Consider the following 20,954-nt stretch of genomic DNA (forward strand, 5'->3'; position numbering starts at 1 on the left):
TGAGCTCCTGAGTGAGGGTGACTAGTCCCCAGGAGAGGAGTGACCTGGGTCCCCAGGGTGTGCTCAGGGGCTCAGGGCAGCACGCTCCATATCGCTGACTATGAAGACAGTCTGCCTGGGTTCAACCTCGTAGCTGTGTGTCCTTGGGCAAGTCTCGACGGCTCTGGGCTTTTGCCACTCTAAAAGGCCAGGACGGACCTTGGCTCAGTGGCCTGTTTGGCTCAGTGGATAGAGCGGTGGCCTGAGGACCGAAGGGTCCCAGGTTCCATTCCGTTCAACGACTCATGCCCGGGTTGTGGGCTTGATCCCCAGTGGGGGGCATGCAGGAGGCAGCCGATCAATGAGTCTCTCATCATTGATGTTTCTGTCTCCCTCTCTGAGATCGGTAAAAATGTGTTGTTGTTTTTTTTAAAAAGGCCAGGACGGCATGATCTAGTCATTCAGCAAATACATTATGAAAGCCAATTAGGTGCCAGGCACTGTCCTAGGTGCTGGGAAGCAATGAGATCTTCGCCTCTAGAGGTTGTGCTGGGAATTGAGACAAACGTCTTGTGTTCAGCACAGCTTAAATAGACGGTCATGGCCACCGACTCAATTGTTTTGCAAAGACTAGAAGGTCAGCCAGAGGCCAGAGTACAGCAAGCACCCCTTTGCCACTCCTGGTTTAGAGTGAGGGACATTGCAGCTCTTGGGCCTCAGCCTCCGCATCTGTATAGTGGACGCAATGCTTTGAAGGGAGGCTGGGGTGTGGGGCAGTGTCCTGTACCAGGAGGTCCCCCAACACTGGCCAGCTGTGATCAGAATCAGCAGACTGCCCCACCTGCAGCCCCAGCAGGTGGAAGAAGCCAGTGCCCATCTGGACCCACCAGAGACCCCCCTGCAGGAACACACACCACCGCGGTGGGGTCCAGTTGGGGCTGGAGTTTATTTCTGCCAGAGCTGGAGGCTGGAAAGTCAGGGAGACCCCTCCAGCCCCCACAGGGACTCTAACCAGACTGTGATCACACAATAGCAACAGAAGGGAGGGCAGAGCATGGAAAGAGTGGGATGAGACAGGCCCCCTTATCCTGCTCCTCTGCAGGAATCAAAGGCTGGGAGACAGGGGGTGGGACCGGGGCGGGCGGGGTGGGGGAAGAGGAGGCCATGGCCAGCCCTGGCTGAGGAGGGCAGGGGGGGCATGCTCCCTTCCTAATAAAGACCATTAACATCTGAAGTAAGTATGGGAGCTGTATGGGTCCACAGCGTGCAAACTACACCCGAATTTCCACTCCAGCGAGAGAGCCCCAGTCCTTGCCTCCTGCTCTCCACCTGGGCTCTTCAGTGTTCTGCGTTTATGGAGGTCTCAGGGGGCCCTCTGGGGTGGGGTTGATAAGTGGGTGGTGCCAGCAGGTGGCACCATTTCCAAAGTGCAAGAAGCCACAGGGTGAGTTCATGGGACCTGCACCCTCCAGGGCCAGGGAGGGAGGGGCTGATGGCTAGGAACAGGGAGGGGTCACTGGGGCTGCACTTCCTGGGGCCCATCAGACTCCTGGGGCTGCGGTCCAGAACCTGGCTCTGCCTCCTCGGCCTCCTCGTCTGATGCCACACCCTCCTCCAGTCGGAACACCTGGCGCACTGTGCGGGTGGTGAAGGTGAGGGGCCCGCGTCTGTGGGCAAAAGGAGAGACCGGCAGACAGGTTAAATGAAGAAAGTAGAGGAAAAGTGAGAGAAAGGAAGATATGGAGAGAGACATAATAAAATAAGAGGGGAGAGATGAGATGGGGAGGAATGGAAAGAGATGGGCAGAGGGCAAGGGTAGGTGCAGAGAGAAATGGGGGAACAGAGGGACAGAGAGAGATGAGGACAGAGGGACTGAGAATGATGGGGACAGAGTGATGGGAGGACCGAGAAATGGGGGACAGGTGTTTATGGAGTAAAGGTGTGTATGTGCAGGGTGGCCATACCGGAGCCGGTTCCTCAACGTGGTCACCTCGCGGTTCATGGACTCAGCAGACTCTGTGACATCCTCCAGCTCACGCTGCAGCCTTCGACGACCTGCCTGAGCCCTGGATGCCTCTTCCTCAGCCTCCTCCAGCTGCCGCTTCAGCTGCTTCACTCGAAGGTTCCCCTTCTCCAGCTTGGTGGGAGCAAGGAGGCCAGGTCATGTCTCTGGGTGTCGTCCTTGTCCTCACCCCTCATTCTTATCACTCAATCTGCCCCACCAACCAATTCTTCTCTGTAGCCACACTGGTAATCTTTTTGCTCCAAATTCACCGAGTTTATTTCCATACCCCAAGGCCTTTTCACCTGGTGTTCCCTCTGCCTGGCTCTTCCTCAAGCTTCAGGTACCAATTCAAATGTCACCTCCTAAGAGAGGATTCCCCAGTCCTCTGTGTCTCCCTTGCTCTTCATTCTTTTTCCTTCATAGCCTTTGTCACAATCTGTAATTATCTTTGCTTGTTTATTGGTTTCTTGTGTCTTTCTTTTTCTATTCTGAAAATGTGAGTTCTGTGAGGGCAGGGACCTTCTCTGTCTCATTCACAGCCATATGTCCAATGCCTAGCACAGTGCCCAGCATATAGTGGGTACTAAATAATTGTTTGTGGAATGAATGGAGAATACAGCTGAGCTTTTAAGGGCACAGTGATACTATATAGAGCGGTCGCCAACCTTTCAGACCTCATGGACCTCCAGTGGTGTGCGAACCACCAGTTGGTGACCACTGTGCCAAAGGTTTCTCTTAAACCAGTAGTTGTCAACCTTTAGGACCTCACGGACCACCAGTGGTCCACCACTGGTTGGCGACTGCTGTATAGAGTCTGACACACCTGGAATCTGACCAGGCTCTGTCTTTACTGACTGTGACTTTGATGCAAATTATATCCCCTTTAAAAGTTTGTTTCCTCGCCTGGGAAATCAGACTAGTAAGAGAATGCATGCATGTATTTTTTTAAAAAGTGGTATTTAAGTAGTGGTAGTGAAGACCTGGGGGAGGGGGGGGAGGGTAGGGACTGGGAAGAGGGGAAAAAGGGAAAACAGGAAATATCTGTAATACTATCAACAATAAAAAATACATAAAAAATAAAGCAAGTGGCTCAGTGGTTGAGCATCGGCTCATGAACCTCTTGGTCACTGGTTCGATTACCAGTCAGGGCAAATGCCTGGGTTGCGAGCTGGATCCCCAGTGGAGGGTGTGCAGGAGGCAGCCGATCGATGATTCTCTCTCATCAATATTTCTAGCTCTCTATCTCTCTCCCTTCCTCTCTCTAAAACCAATAAAAACATCTTTTAAAAAAAGAACTTAAAAAGAACAAACAGGTAGCACAGAGCTTGGGACTCAGTAACTGCTCAATAATTAAGAGCATAGGCTCTGCAGCCACTGTGCTGGGGTTTGAACCCTCACTCACCTTTCTGTGCCTTCATTTTCTTATCTGAACACAAGGGAAAAATAACAGTATACCACCACAGTGTCCTGATAAGAAATAAATGGACCACCTAGTATGTGTTTAGCAGAGTGCCCAGCTCATCGGAAGCACTCAGTAAACAGTATGTGTTATTTTAGCCCTGGCCTAGCCTCTCCTTGGCTGTCTCAGCTCCCAGGAAGCTCAGCTTTCCTAGGTTCAAAATTTATGGATCACAAAGTCACTGACTCCAGCTCTGTGTGATGGCACCACGCCCCGGATGGTATCTGCTAGTTCCAGGCCAGCAGCACCCGCACGTTGCCTCATGTGACAGGAACTTGCTGCCTCCAGAGGTAGCGTGTGCTATTTCTCTGTCAGTGGTCCCCACCCCCACTGCTCCCGAGTGAGGTCAGCCGCTCACCTGGTCCCTGAGCTGGTCGGCCACCCTCCGTTCCTCCTCCACCTGCAGCACCACCTCTTTAAGCCGCTTCTCAGCTCTGCGCACCAGTTTGCCGGAGAGGATGCGCTCCCTGGAGAGAGGCGTGAAGGGGAGAGTCAGAAGAGGCGTACCCTGGGTTCTGTCCCCTGGCCTCATCCAATGGCTGCTGTCCTGTTCTCAAACTGGCCTCCTCCTGCTTTTCCACCGCCACCGACGCCCACAGTTCACTCAGACATTAGCACCCAGGCTCTCCACATCCTTGGCTTCTACTAAGATGCCTGGTGTTCTTTCTTTATTTCCTAGAGGCCTGGTGCACGAATTCGGCCTGGCCTGCGGGATCAGGCCGAAACCGGCTCTCTGGCATCCCCTGCGGGGTCCCAGATTGTGAGAGGGCACAGGCCAGGCCAAGGGACCCCACTGGTGCACGATCAGTGCCGGGGAGGAATGCGGGAGGTTCGGGGAGGGACTGAGGGAGGGCTCCAGGGCATGTCCGGCCCGTCTTGCTCAGTCCCCATCAGCTGGACCCCAGCAGCAAGCTAACCTACCGGTCAGAGCGTCTGCCCCCTGGTGGTCAGTGCACGTCATAGCGAGCAGTTGAGTGGCCTTAGCATATCATTAGCATATTACGCTTTGATTGGTTGACCGGATAACCGGACGACCAGATGACCGAACATTTAGCATATTAGGCTTTTATTATATAGGATTTTTAATATATTTAAAAAATTAATTTCAGAGAGGAAAGGAGAGGGAGAGAGAGACAAAAACATCAATGATGAGAGAGAATCATTGATCGGCTGCCTCCTGCACGCCCCCTACTGGGGATCGAGCCCCAAACTGGGGCATGTGCCCTAATCAGAAGTCGAACTCTGACTTCCTGGTTCATAGGTCAATGCTCAACCACTGATCCAAGGCAGCTGGGTGCCTGATGTTCTTTAAAGTGTCTCCATCACTTTTCTATATCCTACTCAACTGTGTGTCCCCTAATCCTCCACTCAGGAGCTGACCCACTGACCACCAGTCCCCAGGTCAAACCATGGGCACTGTCCTGACTCCTTGTGTCTCCTTTGCCCCATTCCCCCAAGCCCCCAGCTTGTCAGTACCCAAACCCTGGCCCACTGTCCCCTGCATGCTGTCCTGACCCCTCCTCTCTGTCCTCAGAGCCTTAACCCCCAGCTCAGGCCTCACCCCACCCACCTGACCTTCCCTCCTGGGCTGGGAATTTTCTTCCCCCCTCTGTCTTTTCTTTCTCAATGTTCTTCTCTGACTGTCTGTCAGTGGAACACTCCGGAAGCATGCAGCTCTCTTCTTTGTCATCGTCACGCACACACTTTCCCTAGACAAACTCACCTGCCCCAGGGTTCAGTCATCAACAGTATTGCTCAATCCATCCCCTGAGCACCAGCCTGCTTCAGCCTCGGGCCTCAGCAGCCCCCAGATCCCCACACCCCTCACATTTCCCGCTGGGCTCAGCACTTTCTCCCACACCTGCTCCTCTTTCCCATTCCCTGTGGTCCACCTAGATCTGCAGGCCAGACACCCAGAGCCAAGCTCACCTCCTCTCCCCTCTCAAATCCTTTTCATCCTGTTTCAAATTTCCCCATCCTTGCTCATCCGTCCTCTCCTGCGTACGCAGGGTGAAGTCCATGCAATGAGGCCCCTTGTAACGGATCCAGGAGCCCCAGATGTGCTGCGAGGCAGGCACGGGGATGGGGGAAGTAGGAGGACACTGAGCCAGGGAACGGGGTGCAGGGGAGAGACTCCTTTAGCTGCTGGTTAGCTGGCCACTCCTTGCTCCCAGGGGGACTTTTAGCAGATCACTAACACCCTCTGAGCCTCAGTTTCTTCATCTGTATAATGGGGGAGGGGGCCATTAGCCTCTGGAAAGCCTTCCCAGAGACCTCAAACTACATTTCCCATGAGTCCCTGGGCCCTTGGTAATTCCATGGACCAGAATCTCTTCTTCATGAACCTCTGGGGCGGGTTCCTTTGGCCTGTGCCTGAGACCCCTCACTCTCATCATGTTCCCCAATGAGTTCAATATCCTCCCCCAACCTTCAATGCTTTCCCAGTCACCAGGCCTTAACCCCAAACATTGTCCTCTTCCTCCTACACCTCCAATAGCCCATCAGCCCCCAGCTCCATTCCTTCTCCCCCCGACTTTTCTCTTCTTCATTCCTCCTGTCCATTCTCACGGCACCAGCCCCTGCTCAGGCCTCATCTTCTGCCTGGACCAGCATCCAGCCTCCCCGCTGGCCTCCCAGCTAGCCCTGAAGATGGAAACTCTCTCAGCCTCACACAGCTGCCGTCTCCTGGCTTTGAACATGGGTGTGTGGGTGTGATGTTTGGTTCAAGTGCAGCCACTTTGTGACCATGAGGGGAACTACACAGATGCTGGCCCAGAGCCCTGTCATCACTCAGCTGGTCAGCTCCTTATCATTCGAGGAAAAGACATCCTTTGTGATAAACTGATGATAGAAATGGCCTCAACTGTCACCCCTTTCTGTATCCGCCTTTTGCAATATGCCTTTGCAGCTGCAACCATCAAGAAGTAGAGTCCAGCCCTGACCGGTTTGGTTCAGTGGATAGAGCGTCCGCCTGCGGACTCAAGGGTCCCGGGTTCGATTCCGATCAAGGGCATGTACCTCGGTTGCCAGCACATCCCCAGTAGGATGTTTCTCTCTCATCGATGTTTCTAACTCTCTATCCCTCTTCCTTCCTCTCTGTAAAATATCAATAAAATATATATATTTAAAAAAAAAAAAAAGAAGTAGAGTCCAGCCCTAGCTGGTTTGGTTCAGTGGATAGAGCGTCGGCCTGCAGACTGGGGGGTCCTGGGTTCGATTCTGGTCAAGGGCACATGCCCAGGTTGGGAGCTCGATCCCCAGTAGGGGGGCATGCAGGAGGTAGCCAATCAATGATTCTCTCTCATCATTGATGTTTCTATCTCTCTCTCTCTCCCTTCCTCTCTGAAATCAATAAAAATATATTTAAAAAAAAAAAAAAGAGGTAGAGTCCATTTCTCCACCCTGTTAAATCTGAGCACAGGTGACATTGTACCAGTTTCAAGTCTAGGGCCCACAAAGCCTTTAACACTTTCCCTCACTCTTGGAACCTTGACTCTGCCATGTGAGCAATCCTGGGCCAGCCAGGAGCAGAGACAAGTTAGCCTAGTTGTCCCAGGTGAGACCTTCGACATAGGAGAGCCAGCCAAGACCAGCAAACCAATCTAGCTGACCCTCAGGTGAGCAAAGGTGCATAAGTGAGACCTCGTGGGTCAGAACAGCTGACCCTACCAGCCAGTTCAAAGACTCATGAGCAATAATAAATGGTGGTGGCTGTCGTTGTTTAATGGGCAAGAGACTTAAACGGGCATTTATTTCACAAAAGAGGCTATCCAAAATGCCAGTAAGCAAATGAAAACGTGTTCAATCTTATTATGCATGTGGCAAATGCTAATTTTTAATTGGATTTATTGGGGTGACATTGGTTAATAAAATTATTTGGTTTCAGGGGAAATGGTTATTGTTTTAAGCCACTAAGTTTTAGGATATTTGTTATACAGCTCTAGCTACCTGCTACATTACTGTTGAAATCATACTTGTAGTGGAAGTAAGTACAGGTTCTTGCAGCTCAAAGCATCTTAAATGATACAGGAAGTCAGCAACCATTAGCATTATGATGCCTCTGAGATGTTTCAAACCAGATGTTTATAATACAATTCCCCTTCATCTCATTGACCAGAATGTGGGGGTTGCCTCCCAGCCATGTCCCCCTCTCCCACCTACCTGCTTTCCTGCTCCAGCTGCTCCTCGGCCTGGGCCAGCTTCGACTCGAGGGCAGCGATGGTCATCTTCTGGCGGGCCCGGGCCCCCGCGTCCTCCTCGCCCAGGCGTTCCCGGAGCTCCTGGATCTGCCGCTCCAGCTGCTGCCGCCCACTCTCCGCCTTGGCTGAGAAGCTGCGCTCAGCGGACAGCTCTGTGGTCAGTGATTCCACCTGGAGCGGTGGGAGAGGCAGGATGTCATGGCGGAGTCTCAGAGGAAAGGTGGTGGATAAGTCCAGGCACCTCCCACAACTAGGTGGGTGGATGATTGTCAAGTGCAGAGCACGAAGCCGATACACACTAAATACTCAACACACGCAAACGTGTGTCTTTCCAGATCGACCTATCAGCCAACAGCATTACCTTTTGGATAGATTTGTGCTATTTTAGAAAAAAAAAATATTGCTTGATTTTAGAGAGAGAGGGAAAGGAAGAGAGAGAAACAGCAATTTCTTGTTCTACTCATTTATGCATTCATTGGTTGCTTCTGGTATGTGCCCTGACCGGGGATCGAACCCACAATCTTGGCGTATCAGGACGATGCTCTAATCAAAACCAGAACAGGTTTTTGCTATTTTAATAAGCCCACAAGACTATCACAAACTTGCTTAAATGCTATAAATTCTACCTCTGACTGTGAATGAGCCTATTCCAAGAGTTATCACACCTTTTTTTTTTTGCAACAGGATCATCTGGGAAACTTATGAAAAAAAAAAAAAATGCAGACTGCATGGTCTCACCCTCCAGAGACTGTGATACAGCAGGTCTGAGGGGCCTCCATGAATGCGCTTTTTTTAAAAAACAGGGAAGTGGCTACTTAAAAAAAAAATGTTTTAATTGATTTTAGAGAGAGAGGAAGGGAGAGGGAGAGAGGTAGAAACATCAATGATGAAAGAGAATCATTGATCAGCTGCCTCCTGCATGCCCCACACCAGGGATCGAGGCTGCCACCCGGGCATGTGCCCTGACCGGAATAGAACCCGGGACCCTTCTGTCTGCATGGCTGACACTCTATCCATGAGCCAAACCAGCTAGGGCTAGACCACAATTTAGATAGTGGGGGTGCTCAATGCTACTAGGTTGATTATTGTTTCTAGGCCTTTTGGATGGACAGAGGATGGATCTATATAAAATAACTCATACACACAAGTGTGAACACATCCAAGTCAAATTCAGGATTACTGGTTCCTTCCTTCCTTCCTTCCTTCCTTCCTTCCTTCCTTCCTTCCTTCCTTCCTTCCTCCCTCTCTCCCTTCCTTCCTTCCTCTTATGGACACTGGTGATTCCCAGTCAGGGCAACCAATGAATGCATAAATAAATACAGCAACAAATCCATGTTCTCTTGTTCTCTCTCTCTCTCTTCTTGTGACTCTTGCAGAGACCACTTCCCACTACCTCCCTGCTGGGCCCTGTTACTTCGATTGCCGCACGTGCCACCTGTAATGTGACAGTGTAGTTCATCTCTGGGCTGAGCCCTCAGGAAGCCTCAGAAATACAAGCGAATGCAGGCATCACTACCTCCCTTCCTTGAGAACTCCTATTCAACCTTCAAAACCCAACCCAAGCATTCCTTTTCGTATGTGTGTTGAAAAGGAAGCCTGAGGTTCCGGTCTGGTCCGGTTGGGGGGCTGGCCGAGCTCACCTGCAGCAGCAGCTTGCGGTAGCGGTCACCGAGCAGCTCCGCGTTGCTCTGCTCCTCCTCCAGCTCCTCTTCCATTTGCCCCAGGCGCCCCTCCAGCTGCCGCTTCTCGTCCAGAATGGCTGCCCTAGGAGAACGCAACCGACCAGGCGGGTGAGAGGGCAGGACGGCCAGAGGGGGCCCCTCACCCTGTGTTACAGTGGGCCACTCACTTGCTAAGGCTGCCGTTGGCCACCTCATCTGCCATCTCGTCCCGTTCCTGCTGGGCCTGCCGCCGGGCACGGTCGGAAGCGGCCAGTTCCTGCGAGGACCAGGGAGGGGTGGTCAGCGGGGGCGAGGGGGGGCCACCTGGGCACCAGCCTCGCTGCCTCTCACGCCTCAAGTCCTGTGGCCTTTTTTCATTGCACATGAACATGGGGGGCTTCGGTGTGAGCTTCAATCCACACACAGAATTCTCCGGGGCCCTGACCGCTGTCCACCTCTTGCTGTCTGTCCCCAGGCTCCTCACCCTCATCACCTCCTCACTGAGCTCAAGCGTCTCCTTTCAAACCGATCCCCCCGCCCCACGCCAGGGTCCCTCAGTCATTGAGCCAGACCCCACCTCTCTTCTCCCTTACACCCACAGCCATGCCCATCCTGCCCCTTCACTCTCTGCCTGGTTCCTTCCTCCGTGTCCCCAGAGCCGGCCTCAGGGCTCATCCTCTCTCCCCACCTCCCTGCCTCCAGCCCCTCTCACTCCTGTTCATCCTCCCGAAGGCCCCAGACCAGGCCACCCTCATGCTCAGAACGCTCCCCAGGGCTCCCCAATACCCCCAGGCCCAGTGTAGTTGGTACCACCCGCCACTTCCCAACTTAGCCCACCCTCATCCCCACTTTCCACCCCAGACCCTGTCCATCGGGGCTTCACCTCCTGCAGCCGCAGCACCTCCGCCTCCAGCCCTTTAAGGCGCTTGTCGCTCTCCCGGTTCTGGGCAAAGATCTCCTCCCGGGAGGTGCGTGTCTCCTCCACCTCCCGCCACAGCTCCTTCATCTGGGCCTGCGCAGGACAGAGGGGCGGTTTGTAACTGGCCAGGGTGGTAAGTGGCGGGGCCGGGACTTGAACCCAGGCCTTCCTGTTTCGGGGCTTACACTTCTAGCTGCTTTGCTACCTGGTTATATGGCTTTGAGTGTGTAAAGATGCTGGCATAAGGGTTTTCTCCTCAAGGATGCTTAAAACAAAGGAAAATTAAACACAGCCCGGCTGGCGTGGCTCAGTGTTGGGTTGACTATGAACCAGGAGGTCACGGTTCAATTCCCAGTCAGGGCACATGCCCGGGGTGGAGGCTCAATCCCCAGTAGGAGGCATGCAGGAGGCAGCCAATCGATTCTCTTTCATCATTGATGTTTCTATCCCTCTCTCCCTCTCCCTTCTTCTCTCGGAAATCAATAAAATATATATTTTTTAAAAGAAAAACTAAACACAAGCCACCATTAAAACCCTCACTTCAGGCCCTGCCCGGTCTGGCTCAGTGGATAGAGCGTCGGCCTGCGGACTGAAGGGTCCCGGGTTCGATTCCAGACAGGGGCACATGCCCGGGTTGCGGGCTCGATTCCCCCCCAAGTGGGGGACATGCAGGAGGCAGCCAATCAATGATTCTCTCTCATCATTGATGTTTCTATCTCTCTCCCTTCCTTTCTGAAATCAATAAAAAATATATTTTAAACAAACCCACTCTATTTTTACAACAGAATAATGCATAGCTATTAGTAACCATAGTGAGGGCAGCAGTGAGCTTGAGGGTAGTAAGACTATTGTCACTGTTATTAATATTATTTGCTTGGCCCTAGCTGGTTTGGCTCAGAGGACAGAGCATCGGCCTGCGGACTGAAGGGTCACGGTTCGATTCCGGTCAAGGGCACATGCCCGAGTTGCAGGCTCGGTCCCCAGTGGGGGGCATGCAGGGGGCATGCAGGAGGCAGCCGATCAACGATTCTCTCTCATCATCGATGTTTCTATCTCTCTCTCCCTCTCCCTTCCTCTGTGATATCAATGAACATGCTTTTAAAAAATATTATTTGCTTGATAATAACAGCTTTTCAGTGTAGGGGTTTTCTCTCGGGGACCACATGGTGGCAATTTTTACTTCCGGGAGGGATCTTTCTGCCCCACGCTGCCTGGTGGAAACGTATTAGGAGGAGGCAAGCAGTTTCAGGGGAGGAGAAATGAGTGTGAAGGGTAATTTAGCCTAATACATCCAAAAGGCTATTTCCGATTCTAGTAATATAAACATTATGGAGATGTTTTACTTTTTTTTTGTACTAAGCCTTCAGAATCCAGTACGTAATCATAATTTTGGACCCACCACATCATAGATGCCCAATAGCCACACGGGGCTGGTTCCCACTCTGGACAGCCCAGTTCTATACATAAGAAAAAAAGAGACCTGGTGCCCTGGCCACGTGGCTCAGTTGGTTGGAGTGTTGTCCCGGGCACCAAAAGGTTGTGGGTTCGAATCCCGGTCAGGACACATACCTAGGTTGCGGGTTTGATCCCCAGTCAGGGCGCATATAGGAGGCAAGTGATTGATGTTTCTTTCTCACATTGATGTTTCTCTCTCTCCCTCTCTCTAAAAATCAATAAAGACATATCCTTGGGCAAGGATTAAAATTTTTTTAAATAAAATAGACTCGGCTTTTTAGAGCAGTTTTAGGTTCAGGGCAATATTGGGCAGAAGGCACAGAGGTTTTCCATAGACCCCTGCCCCAGGCACCGCCTCCCCATCATCAACATCCCCCCCAGAGCGGGACATTGTTACAACTGATGAACCCACCTTGATACATCATTATAAAGAAAAAAAATTTCTTTTTCCTAAACAACCGAATATAACTTTTGCAATGTTATTTCCATTTCAAAAATTAAATAAAATGGGTGAATTGGACCTAAAAATTAAGCATTTTAAATAAAGGCAATAAAAACATTAAAAGAACCAAGTGAGCCTTTGGGGCATGGATGTTTATAAGGCCGGTGGGTAATCTGGGTGCTGCTGGTGGGGTGAGGGAGGGGTCCAAACTGGTCTCTCAGGAGCGGAGGTGCGGCCATCCATCCCGGGCTTTAGCCCCGCCCTCACCGGTTTAGGCCCCGCCCCTCACCTGCATCCGGCGCAGCTGCTTCACCGCCTCCTCCTTGCCCTGCCCGGCGGCCGAGGTCTGGGCCTTCAGCTCCTCCAGCTCCGCCTCCAGCTTCTTGCGCGCGGCCACCGCCAGGGCGCGCTGCTTGCGTTCCTCATCCCGCTCCACCTCTGCATCCCGCAGCTGGGGGTGGGGGTGGGGGTGGGGGTGAGGGCGGGAGGGATGGGCTCAGGGCACAGGAGGCCCAGGCTCCCTCTACATGCCAGTGGCATAGACGTCCACCCCCTAGCTCCTGCCCAGGCCTGCAGCCCTGTTCCTCCTGCCCCTGCCTCTCCCACCCAAGTCCTCCCCTCTGCTCCCATTAACCCCCTCCGGCCCATTCCTGCAGGCCTCCAGAGGGTCTCTCTACACTCAGAGTTGACCCTGCCCCTTCCCTGCCCCTGGCCCTCGTGTGGCTCCTCAGTGCCCTGGGAGCCAAATCTTGGGCCTTCACTCATGACTGATCAGGGGAGATATAAAATACCCAGAGAGCCCAGTCCGCAAGGCTCAGTGGTTGAGCGTGGCCCTATGAACCTGGAGGTCACAGTCCGATTCCCGGTTAGGGCACGCGCCGGGGTTGTGGGCTGGATCCCCAGTGTGGGGCGTGCAGGAGGCAGCTGATCTGTGATTCTCTCTCATCATTGATGTTTCTATCTCTTTCTCCCTCTCCTTTCCCCTCTGAAATCGATAAAAAAATATTTTTAAACAATACCCAGCCCTAACTGGTTTGGCTCAGTGGATAGAGCGTCGGCCTGCAGACTGAAAAGTCCCAGGTTCGATTCCAGTCAAGGGCATGTACCTTGGTTGTGGGCACATCCCCAGTAGGAGGTGTGCAGGAGGCAGCTGATCGATGTTTCTCATCGATGTTTCTAACTCTCTATCCCTCTCTCTTACTCTCTGTTCAATCAATAAAAAAAAAAGTAAAAAATAAAACAATAAAACTCAAGCTCCTTCATCTTTAAAAAAAAAAAAAAATACCCAGAGACCCCCCCCAGCCTGGGTCATAGTCTCTTTTAGCCCTTGGAAGGGGGCACTAGTCTCCCCTCCTATTTGGCGCCTGCCAATCAACTTAGTTTACATGAAGGAATCACACTTTGTCACATCAATACCCTCTTTCCCAGAAAAGGCCCTTCAACTCACTACAGCCCGCCGCCACAGACCACAGGACTGAAGAGCAATGGATGAATGGTGCGGGGTGAACGGGTGGGACACAGGAGGAAGCAGGTGGAAGAGGAAGTGAACGAGGGAGTGAGGTTGTGGGTGAAGGGGGTGTGGACAAGCTGGTCAGTGAGCATGTGATGAGTGCGTGGCGGGGGGTGCTGCAGGCTAGGGCTGTGGTGGGCAATGAGCTGGGGAAGAGGAGGCTGGTGGGCTAGCAGATGGGACTTGGGTAGAAACTAGAGGGCCGGTGGGTAAAGGGGAGGGTGGGGCTTCCGGCCTCTCGCTGCCTGTAAGCCCCGAGGCACAGCCAGCTGGATGACACCCTGCCACTCCCTCGGGTACCTGCTTGGCCAACTGCCGCCGCCTCTCCTCGCCAGCCTCGTCTCGGCCCTGCAGGTCTCGTTCATGCTGGGCCTTGAGAGCCTGCACAGTCACTTCCAGGCGCAGCTTGGCATCCTCCGCGGCCGTCAGCTCGTCCTCCAGCTCGGTCACCTGCGTTCGCAGGTCGCTGGCCGCCTGTTCCGCCACCCGGCGGGCTCGCTCCAGCTCATGTACCTGGTGGGGAGAGAGAGTGAGCACGGGGCACCGGGGTCACTAGGGAGGGGGCAGGCCAGGACCCTGGGAGAGTGAGGGGCCCCCAAACCCATGTGCCCATCCTAGTTCGTTCATTCATTCACTCCGCCAGCATCTCCTGTATACCGACTTACTATGTCTCATTCTGAGCCATTCAAAAACATTTTAGGAAGAACCTAAGTATGATCATTCTATTATCTGAAAGCTCTTGAGAGTCCAATTCAAGTGTCTGTTAGGTCAGCTGACTCGTACTCATGGTGGATTATTTTCTCACGGGTTTTGTGATTTTGGATTGTGAGTTCATTTCACTGGGACTTCATCCTCGGGAATCTTGTGTGGAAATGGGTTGAAGGTGCCTAACTCCAGACTCCCCAGGATATCTCAGCTTGCGGGGGGGGGGGGGGCTCCCAGACCTTTCCAGGAAGCGTAAATTATTTAAAAAAACAAACAAATACACTGTGAAGCAGATCTGGGCTTATGGATTCTTAGAGAGACCCCCGCCCATCTCTCTTTGTCACCTCCTCAGAGAAGTGTCCCTTGACCTGTCAGGGCCTCCCTGTTACCCACACTCCTGGCACTGAGCCCCTCTCCAACTCACCCCTCATCACATGGTCATTTAACACGTGCTTTCCTTTTGCAACACCCACCTCCCACACTGCACTGTGGTTCTACAGGGCAGGGACTCTGTCTGGTGTGACCACTGCTCAATGACCCCCCTGGAAACGTGTCAGTGACCGTGTCTACTTTTAGCCGGAAGGGGGCACTGGTGTCCCCTCCTATTTGGCTCCTGCCAATCAACTTAGTTTACATGAAGGAATCACACTTTGCCACATCAATACCCACTTTCCCAGAAAAGGCCCTTCGACTCACTACACATAACTTGACAGTTTCCCCCAAGGATAGGCTTTAGCCGTTGGAGAATGAGTTGGATTTTGGCTCCAGTCACTGGGGGTGTAGGCCAAGGGTACATTTCACATTTGGGGGGTTCTCTCCAGGCCGGGCTAAAAGCTCCATTGTATCGATGCCAAAGCCCAGGGACTCAACCAAACACACAGTCAGGGCCTCTGTCATCACCAGGTGGCTCTGCCCTGGCCTGGCATGGCTGGTGCCTCACAGCCATGTATTTATTGGGCGAAGGGCGGATGAGGTGCAGGGTGGACCTTTCAGAAGGCTGGGGCACTGGCTGGGTGAGGGGCCTGGGGACAGGCCTGGGGTGCCCCTCACAGGCCCCGGAAGGATGTATGAGTCGGGGGAAGACAGAGGCCTGATGGGGAAGGCAGGCCTGTGTGGGCTTCGGGGTGACAAGGTGGGGTCTCCTCACACTGTGTGTGTGTGTGTGTGTGTGCGCGCACGCACATACTCATGTCTAGGGAGTGATTCAGAGCCTGTGTGTGTTGTAGTAAAATTTCTTCATGTTTCCTGTCTCAGAGTATTCACACACATGTGTGATGAGTGATTTTCATGGTCTATGTGTACACGTGAACACCTGTGCTTAATGGAAGATTCTCCTCACATGCCATGGACACACACACGAACAGGTATGTTTTGTGGGCAGCTTTCACATTTTGTGTGTGAACATGTGTGTTCGACGGATTAGTCTCCACATGGTCTATGTCAGTGGTCAGCAAACCACGGCTCGTGAGCCACATGCGGCTCGTGAGCCACGGTTTGCCGTTCTATTGACTAATGAGTTTGCCGACCACTGGACTAGACTAAATGTTACCGTGTAGTTGGAAGCTGTGAGGATTAGGCAATTGTGGCATATTGTGTGCAAAGAGGTAAAGGGTAGTATATGACAGTGGTCGGCAATCTCATTAGTCAACAGAACGGCAAACGGTGGCTCGCGAGCCGCATGTGGCTCACGAGCCGTGGTTTGCCGACCACTGGTCTATGTGTATGTGAACACGTGAGTTTGGTCAGCAGCTCTGCTCCTGTTCTGTGCGTGTGTATGAACACGTGACATGGATGACTGGGTGTCCTCATGTTCTGCATGTGACAGCACACATGTGCATGCAGTTGTCACATGGTGTCTCGGGGAGAGGGCCCCCACTCACGCTCTTGCCCACGTCGTCCTTGCTGCTCAGCAGTGCCTCCAGCTCCGCCCGTAGGGCCCGGTTCTGCCGCTCTAGCTCCTCACGCGCTTCCTGCTCCTCCTCCAGCGCCCGAGTCAGCGACAGGGTCCGGGCCTCACGCTCCCGGCCCTCGGCCTCCACCCGCTCGCGCTCCTCCACTGCCCGCAGCACAGCTGCCTTCTCCTCTGCCAGGAGCTTGGGGGTTGAAGGAGACAGGGTGGGGAAATAGATTAACATTTACAATACAGGCAAAGCAAGGGAGAGGGTGGGACTCAGTCAAGAGAAAAATCAGTCCATGAAAACAGATCCACAGATGACCTTGATATCATCACACAAGGGCCATGATAAGTACGTTTTAGGACAGGACGGATACAATGGATGAAGAGATGGTTATTTCAGGAAGGATTAGAAATGGTAAAACAGAACCAAACAGAACTAAAAACTATAATTTCCAAACTCAAAATGTCCATGGAAGAAACTGAGGGTAGATTAGACACAGAAAAATTAGTCCACTTGGAAACAGGTCAATAGAAATGATCCAAATAGAGTGAAAAAAAAAAAAAGTATAAAAAAAATTAACAGCCCTAAACGGTTTGGCTCAGTGGATAGAGCGTCAGCCTGTGGACTCAAGGGTCCCAGGTTCATTTCCGGTCAAGGGCATGTACCTTGGTTGTGGTCACATCCCCAGTGGGGGGTGTGCAGGAGGCAGCTGGTTGATCTTTCTCTCTCATCGATGTTTCCAACTCTCTCCCTCTCCCTTCCTCTCTGTAAAAAATCAATAAAATATATATTTTTTTAAAAAATAAATAAATAAAATTAACAGTCCTAGCCGGTTTGGCTCAGTGGATAGAGCATCAGCCTGTGGAATGAAGGGTCCCGGTTTGATTCCAGTCAAGGACACATGCCAGGGTTGTGGGCACATGCCAGGTAGGGGGCCTGCAGGAGGCAGCCAATTAATGATTCTTTTTCATCATTGATGTTTCCATCTCTCTCCTTCTCCATTCCTCTCTGAAATCAATAAAAAAATATTTTAAAAAAATTAACAGAGCTTTAATAACCCATGAGACAGCACCAGGCACTCAAACATAACACGTGTTTGGAACTGGAATAAACCCAATGGGATCTAGAAAAAAAATCTACCAGCACTAATAAGGGAGTTTAGCTAGACTGTAGGAAGCAATATCAAAATATACAAAAATTGATTGTATTTCTATACCATAGCAGTCAGAAACTGAAACAAAATAATACCATTAAAATAGCATCAAAAATATAAAATGCTTAGAAATAAATCTGAAAAAAGATGTGAAAGATATACACTGCAAACTAAGAAACATTCCTGAGCTAAGTTAAAAATCTAAGCCCCCACCCTCCACTCCCCAAAAACGAAGATCTAAGCCGGCTAGTATGGCTCAGTGGTTGAGCATTGACCTAGGAATCAGGAGGTCATGGTTCCATTCCCGGTTGGGGCCCAGTTAGGAAACATGCCCAGGTTGCAGGCTTGATCCCCAGTGGGGGGCGTGCAGGAAGCAGCCGATCAATGATTCTCTGTCATCATTGATGTTTCCATCCCTCTCCTTCCCCCTTCCTCTCTGAAATCAATAAAAATATACTTAAAAAAAATAAAGAAGATCTAAATAAATGGACCATGTTCCTGGGCTGGAAAACTCAATATTATTAAGATGTCAGTTCTTTCCAAATTGACCTAGAGATTCAATGCAATCTCAAATCAGGAGGATTTTTGTGGTGCAGAAATTGACAAACTGATTCTAAAATACATATGAAAATGCATAGGACCTAGAAGAGGTATCTATTGTCAAACTGCTAAATACCAACGATAAAGAGGAAAAACTTAAGCCAGCTAGAAGAACATATCACATGACCCTCAGGGAAACAAGGATTTCAGTGTCTGCTAACTTTTCCTTTGAGATGATGGAAGCCGGAGATCATGGAATGATCTCTCCCAAGTGCTGAAAGAATCAAACTGTTTACCTGGAATTCTCTACCCATCGAAAACAGCTTTCAAAAGTGAAGGCAAAATAATGATGCCTCCATTTTCTAGATGAAAAAAAACAAACAAAAAAAACAGGCTCAGAGAGGGTGGAGCAGTTTGCCCAGCCACACAGCCTGAAAGGGACTGAGCTGAGATTCAAAGCTCTAGGTTGGCTGATCTTAATGCTCTGGGGAGGTGTGATCTTTGTTTCATCTTCAGATCGCCTGATGCTTAATATTGTCCCCATTTCATAGATGGGCACACTGAGGCTGAAATGGGGAAAGCAGTTTGCCCGAGGCACACGGAGAGCCCGCAGGAGCAGTGAGATGTGCTGTTTCATTTAATCCTCGCCAGCACCCTTTGGTGCACCTTCAGGACCAGTTTGGGAGGAAAAGGAGATACTACCAATGGGTGTTCTGGGACAAGAGACATCCGCAAGGTTGGATGGGGGTCTTATTTTACAGACTCAGAGCGAAGAAGCATCTTGCCCTAGGATACGGCCCCCCCCCCCACCAAGTTCACAGTGGAGCTGTGGCATCACACATTCCTCATTGCCCATAATGACCATGGGAGGCAGGATTAGCATCCTGATGGCCCAGCAGAGTAACGGGGTACGGGGTACCGAGGTGGCCCACCTGGTCGAATTTGCGCTGCTTCTTCTCCAGCGTGCTCACGAGCTGCCGCTGTTGCTCCAGGTCCATGGTGGCATCGTCCAGCTCCTGCTGCAGCCGCCGGCGGCCCCGCTCCAGCCGCTCCACCGCCTCGGTCTTTTCTGTCAGGCGCTGCATCAGGGCCTCAGCCTCGCGGGCCACCCGGCGCCGAGCCTCCTCCCCTGCCTCCAGTGCCCCTGCCTCCTCCTCCTGGCGCCGCCGCCACTCTGAAAGCTGGGGGAGGGGGGGACGGGGAGAGGAGAGAGAGGGTGGGTGGCAGTCATGGCTGTGACTGAGGTGTGAGCTGATAGTGTCCCATTTCCCAGATGAGGAGACTGAGGCCTGAGGAGGGAAATGGCTCACTGCACTGGAGGAGGGTTGAGGCTGTGAGTTCTACGCCCCTCAGCTTTCCCAGATTAAAACTATTCCCTCTGGGACCAAGACGGTGAGTCAGACCCGAGCTCTGCCCTGAGGAACCCCCAGTCTGATGGAGAGAACGGAGTGTCGCAGCCAGGGTGATGGAGGCTAAGGTACGGAGCCAGGGGAGTCCTCAGGAGGGGCGCAGAATCTGTTTAGAACATTTAAGGGAGACTTCCTGGAGGAGGGGGCATTTGTAATGGATCTTAAAGTATACATAGGAGTTTGCCAGTTGAAGGAGGACATTTGCAGGCATGCATCCAATACTCGTTCATTCAGCAGGCATTTCTCAAGGCCTCCCATAAATCAGGCTCTCTGTTGGTCCACGTTGGGGACCAGATCTAACTCAGGGTCCTCTCCAGTTTGTGGGGGACTCATGGGCAGAGAGTGTTCCAGCCCAGGGTGATTGGCGTGGGAACGGGGAGAAAGAAGGGTTGTGGGAGCTCAGAGGAGGGTGGCCAGGGACTTCCCACCACAGGGGGCGCCGATGCTGAGTCCTGAAGAATGAAAAGGTTTCCCAAGCGAAGCGGGGAAGTAGATGAGAGAGGAATGCAGCTAAAGACAAAGGGGAGGACCAGAGAACGCAGGGCCTCTGACGCCCGGCTGAGAGGCATGCGCTTTGTCCAGGGGAGCTGGGAGCCATGGCAGGGCTGTGAGCAAGGGAAGGGCAGGGCTAGCTCGGGGCAGGAAGACCGTGTGGAGAATGAGCCAGAGGAGGAGAGACTGGAGCCAGGGGGGTGTGAAGGGAGGCTGAGAGGAGGATCCGGAGGGCAGAGGATGAGGCCTCAGCTGGGCTGGGGCTGTGTAGGCGGCAAGTGGGCGATAAGACAGACCGTCAGGGCTCTGCACTGACAGGTCGTGGGGCTGAGGGACAGTCAGAGGCGGGATTGGCACCCAGAAGTCTGGGCTCTGACTGGTCGGATAACAGGGCTGTCTCTGAGCCAGGGAACCAGCAGGAGCAGGTTGGGGGACTAAGTGTCCCTTGGTCTCCCCCAAGGACTTCTCACCTGGACCTGGGCAGTCTGCAGCTCACGGCCGGCCCGCTCCCTGGCGGCCGCCTCCTCCTCCAGCTGCTCCCGTAGTCCGGCCACGTCAGCCTCCAAGGCTCGCACCCGGGACCCCAAGGCCAGCTTTGTTCTGGTCTCCTCCTGCAGTAGCTCCTGTAGATGGAGAGGAGAATGGAGGTTAGGTATGGGCAGAAAGGTGGGAGGGGCTGGGTACAGGGGCAGGGGCGGGGGTGGAGGGAGCGGTCACCTGGGCATCGTGCAGCTGGGCCTCTGTGCTGCTCAGCTCCTTGCTCAGCCTGATGGCTCTGGACTCGGCCTCACTCAGTGCCCCAGACACATTCTCGAGTTCCACCTGTGGGAAAGGGGCACCTTCCAATGGCGGCTTCCACCCAGCCGACCCCAGCGGCTCCTCCACCTCCAATCCCTACCACACGGCTGGTGGGAATGTGAATGGCACAGCCACTGTGGAAAACAGTCTGGCAGTTCCTCAAACGGTTAAACATAGAGTTTCCACATTGCCTAGCAATTCCGCTCCTAGGTGTGGACCCAATAGAAATGAAAACATATGTCCAAGCAAAAACATGTACAGGGACGTTCTTAGCAGCATTAGTCACCACATCACAATAGAGAAAGGTAGAAACAACTCAGATGTCCATCA

The 20,954-nt window shown here is 52.5% G+C and overlaps 1 protein-coding gene across 7 annotated transcripts in view; it reads right to left on the minus strand.

Moving 5' to 3' along the window:
• Window positions 1-907: 907 nt before the first annotated feature.
• The window catches only part of MYH14 (myosin heavy chain 14), a 124,860-nt gene continuing 104,813 nt past the window's right edge, over window positions 908-20,954 (minus strand). For all 7 annotated transcript variants that reach the window (XM_080643665.1, XM_080643670.1, XM_080643667.1 and 4 more), the window contains 13 exons: window positions 20,544-20,648; window positions 20,297-20,449; window positions 18,858-19,106; window positions 16,215-16,427; window positions 13,930-14,142; window positions 12,409-12,570; window positions 10,187-10,315; window positions 9,492-9,580; window positions 9,283-9,406; window positions 7,605-7,813; window positions 3,802-3,910; window positions 1,944-2,116; window positions 908-1,646 (listed from right to left, as the gene is read on the minus strand). In XM_080643665.1, the coding sequence (XP_080499791.1) occupies window positions 1,493-1,646; window positions 1,944-2,116; window positions 3,802-3,910; window positions 7,605-7,813; window positions 9,283-9,406; window positions 9,492-9,580; window positions 10,187-10,315; window positions 12,409-12,570; window positions 13,930-14,142; window positions 16,215-16,427; window positions 18,858-19,106; window positions 20,297-20,449; window positions 20,544-20,648 (2,082 nt within the window). In that variant the 3' untranslated portion in view covers window positions 908-1,492. The remainder of the gene's footprint in view (window positions 1,647-1,943; window positions 2,117-3,801; window positions 3,911-7,604; window positions 7,814-9,282; window positions 9,407-9,491; window positions 9,581-10,186; window positions 10,316-12,408; window positions 12,571-13,929; window positions 14,143-16,214; window positions 16,428-18,857; window positions 19,107-20,296; window positions 20,450-20,543; window positions 20,649-20,954) is intronic.

The sequence above is a fragment of the Plecotus auritus genome (assembly GCF_963455305.1).
Source record: "Plecotus auritus genome assembly, chromosome: 10".
NCBI lineage: Eukaryota > Metazoa > Chordata > Mammalia > Chiroptera > Vespertilionidae > Plecotus > Plecotus auritus.